Consider the following 23,869-nt stretch of genomic DNA (forward strand, 5'->3'; position numbering starts at 1 on the left):
ATAAGTGCTGCATTACTTCATTATTAGGTATTCAATGGTGTTGATGTTCTGGTGGATATTCTAAAATCTAACAATGCATCATTTTCAGTGGTTGTTGCATACAAGACATTATGTGTTGGGAGTAAAAAGTACAATATTGTCCTCTGAAGCACGGTAGAATAAATGTACAATGACTTATATATCGGAAATATTAATAAAGAGACAACTTTAAACTAGAAGCTTCTTGAGTAAGTGTTATATAATACATAGTTTTGTGGTAAAAGCGGCGATAACTTACATTGGTATTGATTTTATAGGAAGTTAAAGGTGTTTTTTTTAAAGTTTGGTTAATGATAGGTTGGATAAGTTTATTGCAAGTATTTTGATCTTAAGTTGCTTCCCTGTGTAGCCACAAGAGGTCTCAACATGACTGTTTTAAATGGAGCCTCCAATGACAACATTAACCACGAGTATGGAGGATAGCTGCACTCATCAAGCTGGGATTAATCAGTTCTGGAGAGGATGAATCTGACAGAACAGAGTGGGATAAATGGTATCGTCATATGAATTAACCTTTAAGTCCTCTCAGTGCTGGTGTAAGAGACAGTGTGTACGGTGTGAATCATAAGAACAGCAGGAGCCAGGCTGCTCTCCTCCCAGTTATTGCTCAACAGATTAGGACACACACCGGCTTTCAAAAGATCCCTGAAAAGGAAATTGCAACATGTGCCGAAGTCTCCACAAAAGAGGAAGTCAAAGCTGGAGAGGACACGGCTCAGCTCAAATTTAAGGTTGTTTTTTTTTTAATATGTTTTTACAGGATTTAAGCAACCTGAGGAGGCTGTTGCCTTTACGCAAGGACTAGTTAACATCACACTCTGGTGAGTTCTCCGTCTTGAACATTATTAACTTATAATTTCATGATAATTTCATAATAATAATAATAAACATCCAGCGTGGGTTTTCTCCGGGTTCTCCGGTTTCCTCCCACACTCCAAAGACATGCAGGTTAATTGTTGACTCTAAAGGTGTGAATGTGAGCGGGAATGGTTGTCTGTCTCTATGTGTCAGCCCTGTGATAGTCTGGAGACCTCTCCAGGGTGAACCCCGCCTTCACCCAATGTCAGCTGGGATCGGCTCCAGCCCCTGAATAGGACAAGCGGTTACGGACATCACCGTTACTGGCGGTGACGTCGCCGCAGGGCCGCCCTGCTCCACATCTGCACTCTGTTCAGTTCAGGATCAATACTTTAGTGTCATGACGTCAACCAAGCTGGACTTTGTTGGTAAGGGGGGGTTGTATATTTAGGGGTGGAAGAACATCACTTTTCAGGAACTTTACAGACTCAAACTATGTTCTCGACCACATTCTTTTTCCCACAATTACACAATTTGCTCAAAGTCTACCTGCAGGAACTTCCATCTTAATTGATTTTCCGAAAAATTAAGTTAAGGTTCCCTGTGGATTTAAATAAAAGAAAAAACTAAATAACAGGTCCGTCAATCGATTAAAATATTTAAGCGTGATTAATCACATGATTGTCCATAGTTAATCATGATTAAGCGCAAATTAATCATTTTTTTATCTGTTCAAAATGTACCTTAAAGGGAGATTTGTCAAGTATTTAATCCTCTTATCAACATGTGAGTGGGCAAATATGCTGCTTTATGCAAGTGTATGTATATATTTATTATTGGAAATCAGTAAACAATAACAGATATTGTCCAGAAACCCTCACAGGTACTGCATTTAGCATAAATCAATATGTTCACATCATAACATGGCAAACTGCAGCCCAACAGGCAACAACAGCTGTCAGTGTGTCAGTGTGCTGACTTGACTATGACTTGCCCCAAACTGCATGTGATTATCATAAAGTGGGCATGTCTGTAAAGGGGAGACTCGTGGGTACCCAGAGAACCCATTTACATTCACATATCTGGAGGTCAGAGGTCAAGGGACCCCTTTGATTTAGCGTAAGTTTGGAGCGTTATTTAACCTCCTTGCCGACATGCAACTATGATAGGAAGGAGGTTAAATACCGGTGGTTGGCACCAATGGATTCCTTAGGGTTCCTAGTTTTATATGGTATCAGTCGCTTCACTGTAGCTCTAAAACTGAACCTGCTACAGCCTCTGAAAGACAGTAAAGTCGGTTGGGATCGCCCGCGGGTCTCAGAGCGATGAGGTAATTAAGAGGATGTTTTGACCACAAGTGGTTCAAAAACAAATGTTATCTTTACATTTAGTGTTTCTCACCAAAAGTCCAAACAAACATGTTCAATGCATTTTCAAAGCCCATTTTTATCATTTTATCATTTTATCTAGGGCTGCCGTCTGAAAGTCGATAAGTTGAATCATCGTCGGTGACCCCTCAGTCGACTTGAAGTTCTTGAAGTTGAGCCGTCGTTTTCTTTTTAAGAGGCTAGATCTATGAAGAACTTGGTTCTCTTGTAAACAATTTAGTGCTGTCGTAAACAGATTAATCATAAACACATTGGTTGTATAGATATGAATAGTGATGACAGCAAAAAGAGTCACACCCAAGCATGGTAAACAAGACGTGGTCCATGTCTCAACACGAGTCGGCGCACCGATTCAGGTACAGCCCTGTTTTTATCCACGTTTGCTAGCTAGAAGTCTTCCTTGCCATTCCTTGGTGCATTGCTGTGACTCTTAGTGAGTTAGCATGAAAAAGCATAAAAACAACAACTAATCGACTACAGAAATCTTAGTTGACTAAAACCAAAATGACCGATAAGTCGACTAATCGACTAAGAGGGGGCAGCCCTTTCACTATTCTGTGACACATTATACACCAAACTATTAATTGATTAATCGCTAGTTGATGCATTATTTCTGAGTATCAGTACTGAATTTCTAAAAACACATACAGTATACGTTATCAACTTTCCGAAGAGTCAAAAGACATCATCATTTAGCAAATGACTACAGATATGACAATGTCTTTTGTTATTAGTACAACCACACCTGCCCCAAAGTCAGGTTTTGAACACAAAGAAGTTCCGACGGGCTGTGGGAGAAAAAAAGGAAGAAAAAGAAAAACATGTTCGAAACCCTTCTGATGCCCGAGACAGAAAAGAGAACAGAGCACTTGTAATCTCAGGAAGTGTTTTTCTAACGGCCACATTGTGGCTGTGAAAGTAGTTCATGTTGGCCACAGTGCATCCTGTTTGAAAAAGTGACATTTAGAGATCTTGGTAGATGGGGACTAACTCGTAGCTGAATAAAAAGCCTGTGCCCTCTTCTGGGGAAGCCCAGGTGTGGCTTCACGCCTCTGCAAAACCACGCTTTGTTTTTACTGTGGGTTTTTGGAAGAATTGCCCGTTAACATTTAAATTATGGGAACCAAAACCTGTCCCTGGTAGATGTAGATGTAGACCTTTTGGTTTCTTTGGTTCTTAAAGTTATGAGACTGTAAACATTTTTATCAAATGGTTGGTCACAAAACATCTGCGTGCAGGTAACTTTACTGATTTATTGATGTTTTAGAACAATATATTCTTATGGTGGTTGAGATAGCATATGAAAAGCACATATTTTCATATTTTATATCCCTTTAAAAGCCTTTTTTTTTTAATATTTCTGCTTACTGCGGTCCCTAAACAGTCTTGAATTACATCAATTGGATATCACTGTAAAGCTGAGATGGTGGATGGATCAAACTAGAGACCTAGAGCATTCAGAGGATGGATGGATCAAACTAGAGACCTAGAGCATTCAGAGGATGGATGGATCAAACTAGAGACCTAGAGCATTCAGAGGATGGATGGATCAAACTAGAGACCTAGAGCATTCAGAGGATGGATGGATCAGACTAGAGACCTAGAGCATTCAGAGGATGGATGGATCAAACTAGAGACCTAGAGCATTCAGAGGATGGATGGATCATACTAGAGACCTAGAGCATTCAGAGGATGGATGGATCAAACTAGAGACCTAGAGCATTCAGAGGATGGATGGATCATACTAGAGACCTAGAGCATTCAGAGGATGGATGGATCAGACTAGAGACCTAGAGCATTCAGAGGATGGATGGATCCGAATAGAGACCTAGAGCATTCAGAGGATGAATGGATCAAACTAGAGACCTAGAGCATTCAGAGGATTGATGGATCAAACTAGAGACCTAGAGCATTCAGAGGATGGATGGATCAAACTAGAGACCTAGAGCATTCAGAGGATGGATGGATCAAACTAGAGACCTAGAGCATTCAGAGGATGGATGGATCATACTAGAGACCTAGAGCATTCAGAGGATGGATGGATCCGAATAGAGACCTAGAGCATTCAGAGGATGAATGGATCAAACTAGAGACCTAGAGCATTCAGAGGATTGATGGATCAAACTAGAGACCTAGAGCATTCAGAGGATGAATGGATCAAACTAGAGACCTAGAGCATTCAGAGGATTGATGGATCAAACTAGAGACCTAGAGCATTCAGAGGATGGATGGATCAAACTAGAGACCTAGAGCATTCAGAGGATGGATGGCTCTCCTAGCTACATTGACAATAAGGGGGTTTCTGAGCAGTTTACACAACACAAGTGTTCGCCATCCAATCGCCGAAATAAAATATAATTCTTGCAGAAATCTCAAAAAGTTTTTGATCCCAAATCACAGCATGGCTTTTTCTCTGGTGTTCCTCGAGGTCTTGGTGTCTTAATGTGGTATTTTGGAGGGATTATTGATCATTTTTATCAATTCTCCAGTGGTAAAATAAAGGTTAAATTTAGCATCAAATCTCTGTAACAAATTCTATCAACCCAAAAATTGCTGCAACAACTTATGAGACATAATAGAGCATGGGGATGGACATCATATACTTCTATCATCATGCTCTAAGCCCTGATACACTTAAATTGTGAATATTAATTAATTTTAATTTCTTATTTATGACTAGAACAACTTGACACACAGTGCTGAGCTGCATCTCAAATTAATCTTCAGGTTCCCAGCTTTCAGATGATGTTCACCACTTCTATGTGACATCTACTGTTGACCTGCTATCTCCCCCTGAACGTCCTGTTAGGTTATTTTATGTTGATCTAACGGTACGGTATTGTGGTTTTGGTAAGAGGAAGGTTTTGTTGATGGGTTAACAGTATGTTGAAATGCAAAGGAAGGTAAACAGACAGTTGAGAGGTGCAATCCAAACACTCTCTTCCTCCTCTTGTGTGTTGAGTTGTTTGTGCTTTGGTCCCGTGGAGGTGGGACGGGGCTGTTGAGTCACTGGCTGAGCTGCACGGTCGAGACGCCACTCTGCACGTGAGGGTCAGAGGTGGCGTTTCCTCTGTTAGTTCTGCTGTGCCGTGTAAACGCTCTCATCCTTCCTCCGTCTGTTCGCTGCCTCTGTGTCGCTTTCTCCGAGGTGAGTCAATATCTTCTGCTCACATTTGTTTATCGAAGTTTTGTTTTCTTTCCAATTTCTTACTTTTGTAATAATAACTGTCACTGAAGGCAAATAAAACCGTCTGTCTATCAGCTCCCTACCTCTTTACCTTGTTAGAAATATGAGCTTAAGCGTTGCATTCTGACTATTCAAGAGAAGTGTGTTGTAATTCTAACCACAAAGGAGGCACGCTTCCTTTTACACTATATTAGAGGCACCTGGTGTATGCAATAATGAGAACCTATTTTTAAGCTATTCATAGATAGTAATATTCATAGACAGTAATATTGATGCTTCTTTTCTCCTATTAAACCATCGGAAGTTTACCTCAAATCAGTCGCATGGCATTGAAATCATTTTTTAAATCAAATTATAATTGATTAATTTGCACTGCAAGTTTTATCAAACATTTGGAGCAACCATGGGGTTTTGTTTTCTTTCTGCTGTGAAAGCTTTGCAGGTGATTTCTCTACAACAGTGTTTTTATCTTTTATCAGTTCACATCTGAGACAGGCTGGTTCATACGCCCATAAATAAATAAGTAAATAAGTGACCACATTTTACAGCAGATAGCATAGAAGTGAAACTAAAGGTTAGACACGCTATGTGTGGGTTTTATTGATGACTAAATTCTTAACTGAGGTCGGGTATAGATTAGTAAGTATAGATTATATATATTATATATAGAGTGACTTTATTCTGTGTGTATCCTGCTCTAGACTTAGTGCAGTATCACAGTTCTTTAAAGTGTTTAATTAGTTTGACAGGACAAAAAAACTTTGCTGATTATCATGTTTCAGTCTCTTTAAACAACTTTATATTATTGCTAATTAATTCAGCCTTTTGAGTTGTAAATGCAACCCACTGTACGGTATGTTGTTAACCCTGAGAGACCCACAATAGACCCATTTTAGTCTTTTTTTTTAAGGGGGTACAGGGGGACTTTATAGGGGAGATAGCAGGTCAACAGTAGATGTCAAGTTATTGTTCGGTTTATGTGCAGTCCCAAACTTGAAAGAGACTGAAACATCCACTGTAAGATTTTAACTGGAATCCACTCAATGAAACAGCTTTTCCTTTTTCTCTCCTTTATTTTTAGGTTGAGTTGCAGGTTCATTTCACTTTAGTGATTAGCCATTAGCCATTAGGCGTTAGGTGAAAAACCTTTCAAATAGAAAAAATACAGAAAAGAAAATATTCACATTATTACCAAATAAGTATAAATAAGAACAAAGAGAGACTATGCAAAATGTATTACTCCTTATTTAAGTTAATACACACACTCCCATTAAATGTCTCATGTCAAATACAAATAAGCCTTAACATAAAGGTAATATATCCACACACACATATACATATATACATACATATGCGCATTATATTATTTTATTTAATTACTATTTTTAATTATTTAATTAAGCACAAAGTATCTTATATTTCATAATTACTTTTGAGTTCATATCAAATCACGTAGCAATCCTAAACTACATTTCCCATAAGCCCCCACAATTCACCGCCTCTCACCGCGTCATCCACCGGACACTCAAAACAAACAAAGTCAACCACCGGCACAAACAGACGGACTAAAACACCAGCAACAGCGATCAGTCTCTCAAAGTGCTTCAGTCTCCTTACCGGCTGCCTCTCACACTTTGTAGATGTTGTTTTCGCATAGTTTTACTGCAGATTGCAGTCCTGGTTTGAATGAAAGCCCTGCTGGTTAGCGCTCCGCTGTTTGTTCAGGACCCTTTTCCCTGTGGCACTGAGGAGTGCTGCTTTTATAAACTCCGGGTGTAATTTGATTAATTACTTCCCTCCCTCTGCTTTACTCACTGAGCACTCAGTTTTGCTACTGGACTTATTAATTTACAAATTACTTTCTGATTTATTTATTTTCTATTTTTCTATTTATATTATTTTATTAATTTCTATTTATTAATTGATTAATTTATTAATTTCTATTTATTAATATTTATAAATCTTAATTTTCTGAAACTTCAGTTTGACTTGACAGTAGATGTCACATAGAAGTGGTGTACATCATCTGGAAGCTGAAGATTAATTTGAGCTCAAAATAATTCAAATAAATTGTGAAAGTGTCAGTTTAGAGCATGATGATAGAAGTATATGATGTCCAGCCCCATGCTCTGTTATGTCTCATAAGTTGTTGCAGCAATTTTTGGGCTGATACCGTTTGTTACACAGATTTAGTGCTAAATTTAACCATTTTTTACCACTGGAGAATTGATAAAAATGATCAATAATCCCTCCAAAATGCCACATTAAGACACCAAGACCTCGAGAAACACCAGAGAAAAAAAACATGCTGTGATTTGGGATCAAAAATCTTTTGGAGATTTCTGCAAGAATTGCATTTTTTGGCGATTGGATGGCGAACACTTCTGTTGTGTAAACTGCCTAGAAACCCCCTTATTGTCAATCTAGGTAGGAAAGCCATCCATCCTCTGAATGCTCTAGGTCTCTAGTTTGATCCATCCATCCTCTGAATGCTCTAGGTCTCTAGTCTGATCCATCTATCCTCTGAATGCTCTAGGTCTCTAGTCTGATCCATCCATCCTCTGAATGCTCTAGGTCTCTAGTTTGATCCATCCATCCTCTGAATGCTCTAGGTCTCTAGTCTGATCCATCTATCCTCTGAATGCTCTAGGTCTCTAGTCTGATCCATCTATCCTCTGAATGCTCTAGGTCTCTAGTCTGATCCATCCATCCTCTGAATGCTCTAGGTCTCTAGTCTGATCCATCCATCCTCTGAATGCTCTAGGTCTCTGGTTTGATCCATCCATCCTCTGAATGCTCTAGGTCTCTGGTTTGATCCATCCATCCTCTGAATGCTCTAGGTCTCTAGTTTGATCCATCCATCCTCTGAATGCTCTAGGTCTCTAGTTTGTGGCTGTAAAGTTTCATGAGGCTGTGATTATCCTAGAGGTCACCACAGGTCATTTTATACAGAGAGGTCAAGTTTCACTACAATGAGATGTCTCCTATGGGGACTAACATCATCACACATGAATACAGTTGGGCTCATTGGATCCACCAGAGTCTCAGCTTTACAGTGAGACTCAATTTATGTAATTCAAGACTGTTTAGAGCCTGCTACAGCCTCTGAAAGACAGTAAAGTCGGGCCTCAGAGGTTAAAAGGGTTTAATTGATTTGACAGGTCAAAAAAAATCTGCTGATTTTGATTTTTCTGTCTCCTTCACAACTTTATATTACTGCTGCTAATGTATACAGCCTCTCGAGTTGGAAATGCAACCCACTGTATGGTCTGTTGTTAATGCATGCTTCCGCAGCTGCACCCACCCAGAATGTAGTTCAGTTTAACATGTAAAATAACAGAACCGCAGTGGAAAAAGCAGAGATGAATAAACTTGGCAGAAGTCTCGTGGAGCATCTCACCACAAAACCAAAAAGCACAAACGAGTTTGTTACTGAGAAAAACACCTTCTGTCCCTTCACACTAAAAACACTATTGTCCTCAGTGTGAAATATCATACTCTCGTGCTCCGCTGTAGGAAGGGTAACTCCCAGGGTTTCCCTTTTTAGCGCTAAATGAGTCATGTAGTTTGATGACCTCCCACAAGATAAACGGCTTCAACTCTCCATCAATCCTAATTCAAAGATCGCGTTGACAGCACAAACTGCCCTCGGAAGGATATTTCTAAAATAATATTTCTCATTTCCTCACTTGAAATCTGTCATTTATATTAGAATATTCCCACGTTGTTTTGTCCCTAAGCAGTCCAGCAGATTTACTGCTGTATCGCAATATTTCCAGTGCCTCCTTAATTTCAAAGATATTTTCTCAGACATGGTTAAAAATAAACTGGTTTAGAGATGGAACATGAGAATCAGATGTTTTCCTCCAAGGGCCAGCATGTTTCCTTTCCTTGGTTTAACTGACTCGAGATGCATTAACAGAACTCTGTGATGCAAAATAACCTATACATGTAGATCAACATGACGTAAATTCATAGCAAGCCCTACATTCTTTGCAAATAATGAGCTATGTGCTCTCAGATGAATGACAAAGCTTTGCTGGTTCGGACTCGTTGTGCAAACGCTGGGTGTGTCATTCATCTGGACAAGTTGCTGCTTGTATTACCGCTTGTGTTGAGGACATTGTTTCAATTCTCCATCATCATTTGGGATCACATCCTCTTCCCCTTCACGAAAAAAAAATGTTTTTTGCTTTGCTTAGCACTTTTCCATCCCTCTAGAAACATAGAATATAACGCAATCTATCTTTAAATTCTGCATCGCTTTACTCTTTTCTTTCTCTATTGTAAAGTGCTTTGTGCAGGGAGACGAAGTGAAAGTTTATCATGCCATTTTGGATGATGATGTTTGCACGGGTGGAGGCTCTGAATTGTCAAACAACACTGTTTTGGCTTTTGACGGATGCGAAAGACATTCCAACAAATCTGTTCCGAAAACTTTAATGACAGCCGAAAGTTTCGGAAGGGATTCAAGAAAGGAAAAAGAAAAGTCTGACATATGTCCGAAAAAAGTACCAAAAATGTCTGAAAAAAAAAGCAGAAAAATGACTGACAAGTGGCTGAAAAAATGCCAAAGAAAGGCAGAAGAAAAGTCTAAAATATGTAAAAAAGAAAGGTTCAAAAATGTCTGAAAAAAAGGCCAAAAAATGTCAAAAAAATGCCAAAGAAATCCCAAAGAAAAGCAGAAGAAAAGTCTGACATACATCCAAAAAAAATCCCCCCCAAAAAAAGGGCAAAAAATGCCAAACAAAGGCAGAAGATAACTCTGACATATATCTGAAAATAATTCAAAAAATGTCTGAAAAAAGGCAAAACGAACGTGACTGACGCAATGTGACAAAACGTGCAACAAATTCGGACAAAAAATACCGACTTGGTGTGCAAAGGCTTTAAGTCCACACTAGAACAAGGAGGCTCCCGTTTAAGGTACTTTTGAGGGATCGTTCCCAAATTTGTTGAGTTCAAATGAGTCTCAAAACCAAATTCAGTTGAGTTTGAATCCAGAATGGCTCCGGCAAAGGAGGTTGAGACCAGATTAAATCTCAGACAGAGCAAACTGAAACCTAAATCTACGTGGAGGAGCTTTACACTGAACTCTTCAACTTTCAGTTTAGACTGATGAATTAGTTGATCAAAAGGAAATTCACAGACAACTATTTTGATCGTTAGTTATTCATCAAGCCAAAAATGCTTTTGCATTTTGTTTTGTTAAAACAACGCCAGTGTGAGGATTTACTGCTGTTTTTTGTTTTATATGATCGATGATATATCGATTTTTCAATCGTCAGAAAATTAATCTGCAACAATTTTGGCAATCGATTAAAAACATTCCCCGATTTCAGCCTCAGAAATTTGCAGATTGTCTTCATTACATGAGACACCAGAATCAATAACTTTGGGTTTAGAACTAATGAGTTCAATAAAAAAAAAAAAAATTTATCAATTATTATAGAAAATAAACAGCAGATTAACCAGTAATGAAAATAACTGTTAGTTGCAGCCCCAACATCAGTGTATTTGGAATATCTTTGTGTTTCAGACTGTTGATTGTTGAAAAAAGCAATTTGAAGATGCCATAAGAGATAATAAAAAAGAGAATTGAATTAATGTAATCTCTATAGTGCTGACACGGTGGTGCATATGAAGTCTGGGCCATGTGGGAGGTGTGTTTATTGCAATTTTGTTCCACTCTTGCACATTTACTGTAGTGAGTTGTTGAGTGTTGAACTGTTTAACAGTAGGTGAGAATACATTTTGCTGATGCTGCCTCACATTTTTCTTGTTAGTGACAGTAAATCGTGACTCAATCTAAATGTTTATGGTGACTCATACCAGAACTACAGCTCAGACCAAATCACTGCTTCCCACTTAACTGATTTTCTTTCTTTCTTTCCAGTTTAACCGTTAATTGTGAGGATTTGCAAGTATATACTGTATATTTTTGTAGCTGTTTTCATACTCAAACTACATTATTACGTTAGATTAAATGATCTACAGTGACAGTAAAAGCAGCAGAAAAATATTCTTTACTTGATGTTGACAATAGAAAGTTGTTTATCAAGTTCATGTTGTCACGACCTTGGACCTGTGATCATTCAGTCTGTGTTGCAACCGCTGTCACACAAACAGATGGACAAAGTTCGCACAACTGAGCACATCTGTAGTGCCAACACACCCAACTGCCACTTAGCCGTATGCAAACAGAAACAAATGGACACTTGTTCCTTTCCGTCAGTTTGCTGAAGCGACGTCAAACATTGCACAAATTTGTTCAGTTAGTGACTGAGGCCCGTTTCCCAAAAGTGCTTGTCTGGTTTCCACAACACTGACTGCGATGTCAGTTTACGACACATCACTGTGTCAACTGAACCTTATAAGTATATATCTTACAAACAGAAAACATCATGTTGGAGATTATTAGTAACTTCTATCGAAAATGTTTAGAGCTTTTATTGCTTTAATAACATTGATTCAAATGTGGCATATTTCCCAACAGCCTTACCTCCCCTCCCTGCAGAGGATAAACACTTTAGTAATGATATTTACATCAGCCTTTCACTCCTTCCATTTTACAACATTTTTCCGTCATTTTTCTGCCTTTTTTACGGACATATGTCGGACTTTTCTTCTGCCTTTCTTTGGCATTTTTTCAGACATTTTTCTGTCTTTGTTTTTCAGACATTCTTCAGACATTTTTCTGCCTTTCTTACGGACATTTGTTGGACTTTTCTTCTGCCTTTTTTTGGCATGGAGCCAAGGACATCTCTGACTACATACATGCAGAAAATCAAACATTTTTACTGTATTAATTTAGATATTTTCCAAAGTAAAAGTCCCTAGAAGTGTATGATTCAACTTTTTCCCATGGTCGCAATACATATGGAATCGGCAGCCAAGCATCTTGATAGGATTGAATCGGGAGATATGTGTATCATCCCAGCCCGACTAATAAGCCTTCAGAACTTGGACATTTCTGACTTTACAAGTGGAAAAGGAGTTCTTGAATGCACTATTAGCTAGATGGGGTCTCTGTGAGGCTTCAGACCGTCTCGTGTGTGGGGGTGGAACAGGTTCAGCCTGGTCCTCCGTTCCTCTGAGGAACACACCTTTATGGGCCGGGTCCTTCAGAGGATCCAGCCCCGGAATTTGGGAAATAGCCAGATTAGAAGCCGGTAGAGGATGCCAGCCAGTCCTTGACGTGATGGCCTCATTTTCTTACAATAACAGAACTGTGCTTACATAACCGCAACTTGAATGTTCATGTTCAAGTTGCAACGTCAGTGCTGGTAGCCTCAAGGTTAAAGAAGCAGGCATGGCTATGAAAAGGCACTATATCAACCCTACAGGCTTGGCAGGGGCAAGCTCTTTTCCTTTAACGGTTTCGTGCCAGGAAGACATATTTCCATTAGCGGTAGTCTGCAGTTCAGTGCAGAGAAGGTTACCAGTAATATGTGGGGGGGGGGGGGGGGAGTTAAGATAAAGAGAAATATTAAAGATGACAAGCTGCTTGTGGTACATAGTCATTCTACGAAGTGTAGAAGTGTGGTACTGAATAAACTGAGAGTAAAGTAAAAACAAAACGTGTGTTAACCCTCATCCAACCATTGGTAAACAAAAGGGGGATTAAAAACCACAACAGTCTGACTCACTGCTAAACTCATTACACAGCCAAGCACCAACACCTCCGGAGGGAAAGCCCTCGCCAAACGTTTCTCTCCTCCATGTGACTCGAGTCAGTTCCGTTCACCTCTGGCTCCCATGTGCTACTCCTACGTCTGTGTTCATACCACGGCCCGCTGAACCGGCTGAGCTCTTCCCACGCTCCTCTTCCGCCCGGGCTTGTCCCAAATTCAAACTATGCTGCCCAAAGTGCTCCAAAGACTCTGGATCCCCGAACAACATCCAGACGCAGGGAGGGAAATCAGTCAATGTGCCTTCACAAGAAACACGTATCCTCCAGCTTTTAAAGCTACAACATGACACTTTTTTAATTCATATTTTAATACATTGAGATTAATACCGCTGTCTTGGATTATCCCTTTAGCTATTTCCAGATCCGTACGCCAGGCAAGGTAAAATATTTTTCAACTATTTCAAATATCTTACATTGTTATATTTCCTTGGTACCACCAATCAATTATTTGATCTTTTAATCTGATCTGTTAAATTGTTTATCAAGTTGTATATCATTCTGACTTGAAATCGCTGCGTTTTAGATTGTTGGCTTAACAATACAAGCAATTTTAAGACCTTGGCCTCTAAGAAATTATGACATTCTATAGACGGAGCCTAATTGAATAATTAAAAAGAAATTCTACGGAATAATTGTTAGAGACCACAGTATTTTGTGATAGTAGATATGCGACCTCTAAACTAGCTAAACTACCAATATTTTAGGTGTATTTTGGCATTTTATTATGTCCATTAAAATTAGCAGGATATAGCAATCCTACAGTACCAGCAGGAATATTGCTGTACAAGATGCCTTGTTTTGTCTGGTTGATTTGCAGTAAGTTTTCATGAGCTCTTTTCATGGAGGACGGAATCTGCCAAGATAAAAAATAAATAAATAAACAATGACTTGATAAATAAATAAATATGTCACTAAATGTAGCAAAAATAATATAAAAAATAAATGTAACTACTAATTAATTGATAATGTGACATAACTTGATATTTCTGTTTTAATCTGTTTATTTATTTATAACGTATTAATTCCCTTATTTATTTACTCTTCTGTTTAATTTTTCATTTTATTTATTTATGTATTCATTTTTTAATTCATTAATTTATTTTTACATTTATTTCTTTGTGTTTATTTATTTTTTCGTGCCACTAATTTCTTTAACGCATTAACGCAACTTGCGATTTTTACCTCATAGCGGGCTCAGTTTTAAAACTAGAGTGAAGATACTGGCGGGATATGAAATTGGAAAACCTAATGAATCCATTTGTACCAACCATTAAGGGAATTAATACAAAGATAAATAAATAAAGAAGCAAATTAAAACAGAAATATCAATTAATGTCATTTTATCTATCAATTAATGGCTACATTTATTTTTAATATTATTTTTGCTACATTTAATGATATATTTATTTATTTATTTATTTTTGAAATGCAACCACATCTCGTTTTATTTCTTGGCCCAGACCAAATTAACCAAACTGCAGGTGTGAGAGGGAAAGTTTCAGGGCAGTCAAAGTGCAACGAAGACGCTGATCTGAAAGTCGTGATCGGAAAAGTTGGTGGTAAGAAAGTCAAACCGCAGAACCTGCAGCGCTTCATATTCACTGCAGCCTGCTAAACCACCAGTACATCTCCATGTACACAGCTCTGTTACTGTCTTCCTGTAGTGAGATGGAGAGATGCAGATACTGTGGTTTGGAAAATGTTCTTCTTGTGTATATATATATATCTCATCTTCTCTCCACAGCCGTTTCACACATTTTGTTGCTACTGTTTTCTTGTGAAGTCTTCTGTTTGTTTTGGCACTCTGCTGACGGCACACAAACTACAAACAAGAGTTTGACTGATATGGGCCAGTATTGTTATCTCCAATTGAAAGTTGTCAATTGATTAAATAAGAATTTATTATCGTCAAAATTACCTTTTTTTTTTTTTTCATAGAATCCAGTTTTTGACATTTCCAACAAAAACAATCTCTATTAGGATGAGAAAAAAATCTGAAACAGGAATAAATCCCGTAAACCCAGTTTTCCTCTTAAATAGCTCCTGAATTACCTTAAATATTGAGAAAGATACCTATTATATTCTTTATGTTTGTTCTAGGGCTGTCAAAGTGTAAGGTAGCCATTCATTAATTGATAAAATGTGACATAAATAGATATTTCTGTTTCATTTTGATACTTTATTATCTTTGTATTAATTCCCTTATTTATTTATTCTTCTATTTAATTTTCCCGTTTATTTATTTTTATTAATTTTCAAATTGATTTACTTATTTTTGCATTATTTTTTTTTGTCATTTTTGTCTTTTTTTTATATATGTTTTATTTATTTTATATTCATTTTTAAATCTATGTATTTATTAGGGCTGTCGAAGTTAACGCAATAACAACTCGTTAACGCAAATCCGTTTTTAACATCACTAATTTCTTTAACGCAACTTTTGATTTTTAAGGTTGTAGCGGCTCAGTTTTAAAATGGGAGTGAAGATACTGGTATCATATGAAACAATAACAACCTAAGGAATCCATTGGTGATAAGTCATGTTAGCTTATCGTTGAGAGAGCTAAATAACGCTCCAAAGTTACACTAAATTTTGGCGAGGAAAAACTGGCATGGCCATCTTCAAAGGGGTCCTGATGCTATTTCTATTAGTATTTCTAGTGAGCTTTCTTAAAAAGCTAAGACGTGACATGTGTACAGTTATTATAACCGCCAGTGAAGCTTTAGCACTGCTGCAGAATATACTGTAAAGATGAGTAAGAGCTCCCTGTAGTGGAAATGCTGCCGTATGAGTATTGTGAATGCATGCGGTGAAAGATGTGGTTAGATTAGATCAGTTATCTGCTAAAGACTATGAAGCCTATCTGAATGTGGCCAGACACCAAGCTCGAACACAATACTACAGCATCCTTTTCACCAAGAGGCTTTTTCCCCCCAATTCAGATATGGTTGTTTTTGTGTATCAGTGTCTTTAAATCCTTTTCAAAGTTCCCTCCAGCTTATTTACCAATTTATGCAACACTTGTCAGGGAGTAACTGATGGTTGAAAGTCTGTAAAAGACAAACTTTATAGGGCCGTTTTCACAATCCTTCGTTTCTCAACACACATCTGTTTTCTTTGTCTTTATATTTGAAACATTACAAATCATCATGCATCACGCTCCTGACTAGAAATGCACCGATACCGATACCAGTATCGGGTCCGATACTGTGCACGCCGGCCTTCACTTTCATTGCGCCGCAGGGTTTTGCTTGCACCCTTTGACTCGCACGTACATAAGACTCCTTGGTCCGTTTTTCAAGACGGGTCGGGTGGGTTGCCGACATCGCCACAGACCTCTGGCGCCTTTTACGTGGGCCGCTGCACAACACGGTTGGGGCGCACTGCGGACAGTCCACCCCGGTCGACAGTCGCACCGGGAGCAGGGAGCCCCGTCACGGTGCGGCAAGCTCTGTAAAGCTGCGGCCGCGAGCCACCTTCGAGCCGGTCGCGGCGCACCGCCTTGTATGCGGGACTCGCCGGCCTGCCGTGTGTCGCTCACACCCTCCAGCTGGCTGTTAACGAGGGTCTTTTGGCACAGAGAAGTACTCATATCGGTACTCGGTATCGGCGAGTACCCAAATGTAAGTACTTGTACTCGGTCTGAAATAAAGTGGTATCGGTGCATCCCTACTCCTGACAGTGTTCTGGTTGGGTCTGTTCGACGTTGACGACATTTTGAATCAATCATGAATGAATGAATCAATCAATCAATCAGTCCGACCGCCTTCCCCTTTTTTAAACTACTTTGTGCACGTCGATAGCCAAGCAGGTTTTCTACAGGTTTCAAAACCATTACTGGACAGCAAAATGTGTAGGTAATACTTCATAATAACCATCGATCATAAATGGTAAATTGATAGTTAATTAATCTTTTTGAAGCTGATAATCCCGTTGTAACTTGGGTTCATGGATTCAGATCCTTGTGGTAAACTTCTGTTTAACTGAGTCAGTCTGTTTCCAGCTTTAGTCACATACTTTCATTACAGTCCATCCAGATGACTGTTCATACGGTGCTGGTTGAGCTGATAATACCGGCTGACCAACAGTGACCAGTTCTGGTAATAGGCGGTTATAATAACAATGTTGTTTTCTCTGGAAAGCTCACCAGTTTGTGTTTTTTTTTTTTGTCTGTTGGAGCAGCTCAGTTTCCTGTGACACTCTGTTCTTAGTATGGTTAGTCACTTACTTTTCAAGATTTGACCTGCATCCTGTCTGGTACTTAGACATGTTACAAGTTTTAAACTAATGTTTAGCTGCCTTCATATTGTCGTTTGGTACCAACCTGTACAGTGATGACCTAACCCTAACCTCACATGTGTTGATGCCTTCACAGTTTTCACACCTACTCAAGTTACCGAAATTAACAAGCTTCTGTAACCACAAATCTGCTTTGACGTACACATTGTTCACGACTACAGCAAGACTGACATTTGTTTACATGAGAAAATGTGTTGTGATAAAACAACTAGGGCTGTCCTCCACCAAAGAAATTCTTAGTCGACTAACACTAGTACGATTTTGTCACACAAAAGCACCACTTTAAATCTGGTGTTTACCAGAGATGTGCTCACAAGTTTCTTGGAAATAAGTCATTCAGCATGAAAAAAAGCATAAAGAAATGACTAATCGACTGAAGAAATCTTAGTAGACTAAGACAAAAACGACTGAATGCTTGACTAAAAACAACAGTGTTAATAAATATATATCCACACACGATTCTGCCCCTTAGTCATGTCAAAAACTTGAGCACAGTCACCATAGTAGCACCAAACATGACACCGGTTCCTCCCGAGGGATTAGAGTGTTCATTCACAGATTTACAGGCAAGACTGAGCGGGAACATTCAGTTGCGTAAATCTGTGTTCAGGAATGCTGGGCATCCTTCCAGTTCCAAAGTGTTACGTAGCGTTTTGGAAGAGGTTTATGCACAAATGACTCCTGAAATACCAGAACATTTGTCATCTATGTCTGCGGGAGAGAGGAGAGGTAGAGGGAGGGAGGGTGGGAGAGAGGAGAAGCAGAGAGAGGAACAGACGGAAATATTAGGTAAGATAAAGTTTGGCTTAAAGGGGAAAGAAAACTGTTTTTTGCTGATTATTGCTGTATTGTAAAACCTCTTATGAGCGGTCAGTGACACTGGACACAAGTGTTCCAGTAAGTTACTGGCTGTTTGTCATGATTTCAGGCTGTTGTTGTTGTATACGGTCAACTCTAACTGCTGTTTCTATGTGTGTTTTTCAGCCATGGGCCAGCATTCAACACTGGGAAGCCTTCTGCTCCTCCTCGGGCTGTATGGGATCTGTACAGGACTTGAACAGGGTGAGCTGAGACACACTGTTTTCTCAAAGAACTACATAAATACTACTAGAGCTCTGAAACTTTATACTGTGAATACTGTATTACATTTCATAGGTTTTATGAAGTCAAACATCTGCCTCCAGTCTGTAGAGAAGCATGCTATCGCCATCCTGTGGCCACTGGTGTGACTGCAGCAACTTGGTGTTTCTGATAGATGTGAAGGTTGCTGGCTCTAATCCTGGATAGTCAGAAAACAAACACATGGTTCATTTAGAGCTACAGTGACTCAGCTGCTATCAGAACCTGAACAAGTTTTATTTGTTTATATATTTTGTGAACCGGAGTAATTCTAATTTAACCACAAAGGCTGTATTCTAACCCTCATACTATACTAGTAGTACAACCTCATACTATACTAGTAGTACAACCTCATACTATACTAGTAGTACAACCTCATACTATACTAGTAGTACAACCTCATACTATACTAGTAGTACAACCTCATACTATACTAGTAGTACAACCTCATACTATGCTAGTAGTACAACCTCATACTATACTAGTAGTACAACCTCATACTATGCTAGTAGTACAACCTCATACTATACTAGTAGTACAACCTCATACTATACTAGTAGTACAACCTCATACTATGCTAGTAGTACAACCTCATACTATACTAGTAGTACAACCTCATACTATACTAGTAGTACAACCTCATACTATGCTAGTAGTACAACCTCATACTATGCTAGTAGTACAACCTCATACTATACTAGTAGTACAACCTCATACTATACTAGTAGTACAACCTCATACTATACTAGTAGTACAACCTCATACTATGCTAGTAGTACAACCTCATACTATACTAGTAGTACAACCTCATACTATACTAGTAGTACAACCTCATACTATGCTAGTAGTACAACCTCATACTATGCTAGTGGTACGTACTGATTTTACCAAAATGTAGTATGTAGTATGCAGAGTGCGAACAAAAAGAAAAACTACAGTATGCCAAAAATACCCGGATGTCGTACTGATTTGGAAAAAATCTCCAGTCTGCCTCGGACCAGTCTACCTCGCCTACTGTATCCCACAATGCAAAGCGCTGGAAACGGTACAGGCTACGGTTACAACAACAGCAGCCAAAAACAGCTGGTTTTTTTTCGTAGATATTTCATCACAAAATTCACTTCTGACAATGTTTGAGGAGAGAAATCAACTGTGTAGATTTTTAATATCAACATTTTTACGATATTAGATGAAGAATTGAACATTTGCTCCAACGTTACCTCGCCAGCCAGCCGGGCGTTCACGCTCACAGACCGCTATGAGCTGGAGCTCTCTAGAGACCGGTCTGTAGACGAGAGGCTTTTATTTCCCTGTTGACGGATAGTTTGTTTAAATATCAAAACAGGAGAGGAGAGGGAAAGAGCCTCCTCTGACGGGTCAGAGAGATTCCTGCTGAGACAACATGACCCTTTTTAACATTCCTCTAATATCTGGAGGGAGATCAGTCCTCTGTTTAGTTGCTGGAACTGAAAAAGCAGTTTGAGTAAAGAGATTCATTCTGAAATGGCCCTAAAACGCTCGTCTGGACGGTTTCGTTCTAATAACACAATTTTAAAATGAAAAGGTATTGGTGTGGATGTAGCCACAGAGAGGCATCATGGAAAAATACTGGAAGTCAGTCATGATGTCGTCACGGCAGCTCTAAATGCCTGAGCTGCTGGTCAAATGCCCAAAAAGAAAATCGAACCAGAAGAAAAGGCGGGCGAGTTTATTTGTAAAGCATCATCCCATAACAATTCAAAGTGCAAAGAAAAGATCAAAGAAAGGTTTACTGCAGACTCAGATTCAAAGTATTCTGATGACTGATCTTTTCCTCCTAATCCATGAAAGTAAAACGATACGTGAATGCAAATATAGATAGCAAGCATAAGTAAAGACTAATAAATCGTGCAACATGAACAGAATGCATGCCAGACAATTATTTCTTGCAGGAAAAGTCCAAAGTTTGCTTGCTGGCTGAATAAATGCTAACTCCATTCTCCACTGATGTGTATGTGTGTGTGTTGCAGAGAACTGTACCGACTACAAAGTCCAGTTTGAGAGGGTTTTCTCTGTTCCCGGGGACATGGCTATGCTGAAAAGCACCCTGCTGTCTCCAGACGTCTTCAACTTCACAGCTGTCCCTTACAACGTCACCTGGTACGACTCGACGGGCCGAGAAATGAGCAACCAGAGCGGTCGAGTCCTGGTGCGCGGCGAGACTCTGTGGTTTCTTAACATAACGCTGGACGACACGGGAGATTATGTGACCGTAGTGAGGTACGGTAGCTTCAGTAGAAAATACAAAATGTGTCCTTATGTGTGTGTGTCTACACTGTAGGGGTGTGTGTGTGTGTGCGTGTGTGTGTGTGTGTGTGTGTGTGTGTGTGGGGGGAGGGGGGGTCCGATCTTTCCGATTTTTAAATTGTTTCGAAAATGGCGATTCATAATTTAATTCATATATGACAATTAAACGATTAATCGTTGCAGCTCTACACAACTTACGTTGTGGTGTTTTATTTATGTTATTAATGATGCATCAAAGAATCTCTGCATAAAAGAAAATAAAAAGGCTAATTTTCGTCTTAATTTCCAACAGAACTCCGTCTTGGTGCTACATTCAGACCACTAAGCTGATAGTGGAGTTGGCAGTTTCTGGAGAGTATGGAAGACCAAGGAAAGCTCATCAACAACTTACAAAGGGAGTCAATGGCTTCCTGTCCTGCCCTCTGATGAGCTACATCCGTAAACTGGACAGCTACAGCATCTCTTCCTCCATCACGTGGTACAGAGTGAGTTATGGGAAAGTCTTGTTGAGCACTGACATACAATATTAACCTACTATTACTCCAGATGTTGTACAGTAGTTTTGCTGGACCAGATTAATACAGGCACAACAATCTGAGGACAGCTGTCAGTTTGGCTTTGCTAATGTACAAATCGTTGCATCAAAATAAGACTGGTCCTTATTCAGTGTATCTCCTAAAAGCAAAATAAAATTGTACCAAAACCTTTTTACTAGGGCTGTGAATCGATTAAAATATCTAATTGTGATTAATCGCATGATTGTCCATAGTTAATCGCGATTAATCGCAAATTACTCGCATTTTTTATCTGTTCAAAATGTACCTTAAAGGGAGATTTGTCAAGTATTTAATACTCTTATCAACATGGGAGTGGGCAAATATGCTGCTTTATGCAAATGTATCTCTATATTTATTATTGTAAATCAGTTAACAACACCAAACAATGACAGATATTGTCCAGAAACCCTCACAGGTACTGCATTTAGCATAAAACAATATGCTCCAATCATAACATGTCAAACTGCAGCCCAACAGGCAACAACAGCTGTCAGTGTGTCAGTGTGATGACTTGACTATGACTTGCCCCAAACTGCATGTGATGATCATAAAGTGGGCATGTCTGTAAAGGGGAGACTCGTGGGTACCCATAGAACCCATTTACATTCACATATCTGGAGGTCAGAGGTCAAGGGACCCCTTTGAAAAAATGTAGCTTAAGTTTGGAGTGTTATTTAGACTCCTTCGTGACAAGCTATGTCATGGTTGGTACCAATGGATTCATCAGGTTTTATAGTTTCATATGATATAGATTCACTCTAGCTTTAAAACTGAGCCTGGTACCACCTAAAGATTGCAAGTTGACGTTAAAAAGAATTTGCATTAACGCGTTATTATCGCGATAACTTTGACAGCCTTAATTCTAATTCTAAAAAATAAAAATAAAAGCTTGACTTTTCATGTTTTCTTTTCTCTTCTAGGGTTCTGACCCCATCGTGGATGGGAAAGACAAGTATACCTACATAGCTTCACACAAACTGAAGATTGACGAGGTGGAAGTTAAAAGCGCCAATTACACATGTACTCTGACCTTCACTCTCGGTGGTGTTGTGGGATCCGTGTCAGAGACCATCGACGTTTATGTCTCAGGTAAGATTGAACATCAGTACTTGACTGTGCAAGAGAGGGACTTTAGACTGTTTGTCCACAACAGAATGAATTATTGTTTCACTTTTCTAAAATCATAAATACAACTATACAACTAGTAAGTAGAAAAGAGTAAGGTTACAGCAGGCTGATAAGAGGTGGATCATTCCCAAAACCGTGGGCGGGAGCTAATAACTCATACCGCATACACATACAGTGTATTTACGTGATTAGATAACCTCAACCTCTGTTACTGTATTTCTTGTTGTCTGTCTTTTCAGAGAAGTACTATATGCTTCCACAAGTGCACGAACCAGCCAATGAAACAATCAAGGCACAGATTGGTGAGTCCCCGTCTGCACCATATTCTGAGAAACATGGTTTTCTGCAGCTTAAATGTCTGTTGTTGAATCTTTCAGACCGACTTGCAGGGTGAGTTAATGCAAGTGTAGAGTACTACGTCACCTACCGTCAAATCTGAGAATAAAACCATCGTAGCTGTAGGACGTTTACAGAGTTATAAAATCCTGTCTCACTGAATTAGAAGTCAATGTGCAATGCATTGGAGCTTGATAAGCTTTCAAACTCATGGCTGTTTTATCTAAAATAGACTTCACTTGGACTGAATTTCATCTTTTTAGTGGTACCTGTTAACATACATTCACACAAACACAGTAGTGTTGTCACAATACCAAAAATTCTGACTACGATAGGATACCCTGCCTAAATATTTTGATACCGATACTGAAACAATACCACGGCAAAAATCTAAAACATCAGGAAAAGTAATGGAATAGTAGATGACAGAACGTGGAACTTACAAGTTTTTTTATTCATTAAAAATGTATTCATTAAAAAAAATGAAATGGTTTGCAGTAATCTGATGTCTCCAGTACTTAAGTTCATGTGATTTCTTTGATAGTTCATTTTATATTTGCATTTATTTTTGATAATGCATACATTTCTATTTTTCTTATAACTCATCTATGTTTATATATATATATATGATTCTGATATCACTTATTAAACAGCGTTTAATAAGGCCAACGCAATTAAGGCGGAGAGTGGTACTGCAGCACGGTAGACGACGAGAGGGTTCCTAAACAAAAACCCACAAAACGATAATAAATTCAGATGAAGTTCTGTAAGAAGTTGATGAGAGAAAAGCTGCTAAAATCAGGAAGACACCGCAGTAACTGCAGAAAGAGCTGTGTTGTGTCGAAGTGGTGTGAAGAGAGAGAAGAGTCACTCTCACCGGACTGCTCTTCCTCTCCGTCCATTCATGTAACAGACACACGGTAAAATAATACTTTATCACAAGCTCTTTGGTGGATTATGTGTTTGCCGAATTACTGGAGATGCTTGGACAGAATCAGAAAAGATGGTGAATCTAATTTTATCGGTACATTTGATCGG

At 38.9% G+C, this 23,869-nt stretch overlaps 1 protein-coding gene across 5 annotated transcripts in view; it reads left to right on the forward strand.

Moving 5' to 3' along the window:
• The first annotated feature begins 703 nt into the window (after nt 1-703).
• Nucleotides 704-23,869, forward strand: part of LOC119500175 (interleukin-1 receptor type 1-like) — a 32,804-nt gene continuing 9,638 nt past the window's right edge. For 2 of the 5 annotated variants that reach the window (XM_037789768.1, XM_037789769.1), the window contains exons 1-6: nt 18,098-18,194; nt 18,390-18,467; nt 20,534-20,783; nt 21,103-21,295; nt 22,288-22,456; nt 22,735-22,797. In XM_037789768.1, coding sequence (XP_037645696.1) covers nt 18,113-18,194; nt 18,390-18,467; nt 20,534-20,783; nt 21,103-21,295; nt 22,288-22,456; nt 22,735-22,797 — 835 coding nt within the window. In that variant the 5' untranslated portion in view covers nt 18,098-18,112. Of the gene's footprint in view, nt 861-5,174; nt 5,374-12,915; nt 13,485-18,097; nt 18,195-18,389; nt 18,468-20,533; nt 20,784-21,102; nt 21,296-22,287; nt 22,457-22,734; nt 22,798-23,869 lie in introns of those variants that run through there. The other 3 variants (XM_037789771.1, XM_037789770.1, XM_037789772.1) reach the window with 3 other exon arrangements.

This window comes from Sebastes umbrosus, chromosome 13 (genome assembly GCF_015220745.1).
Source record: "Sebastes umbrosus isolate fSebUmb1 chromosome 13, fSebUmb1.pri, whole genome shotgun sequence".
Taxonomy (NCBI): domain Eukaryota; kingdom Metazoa; phylum Chordata; class Actinopteri; order Perciformes; family Sebastidae; genus Sebastes; species Sebastes umbrosus.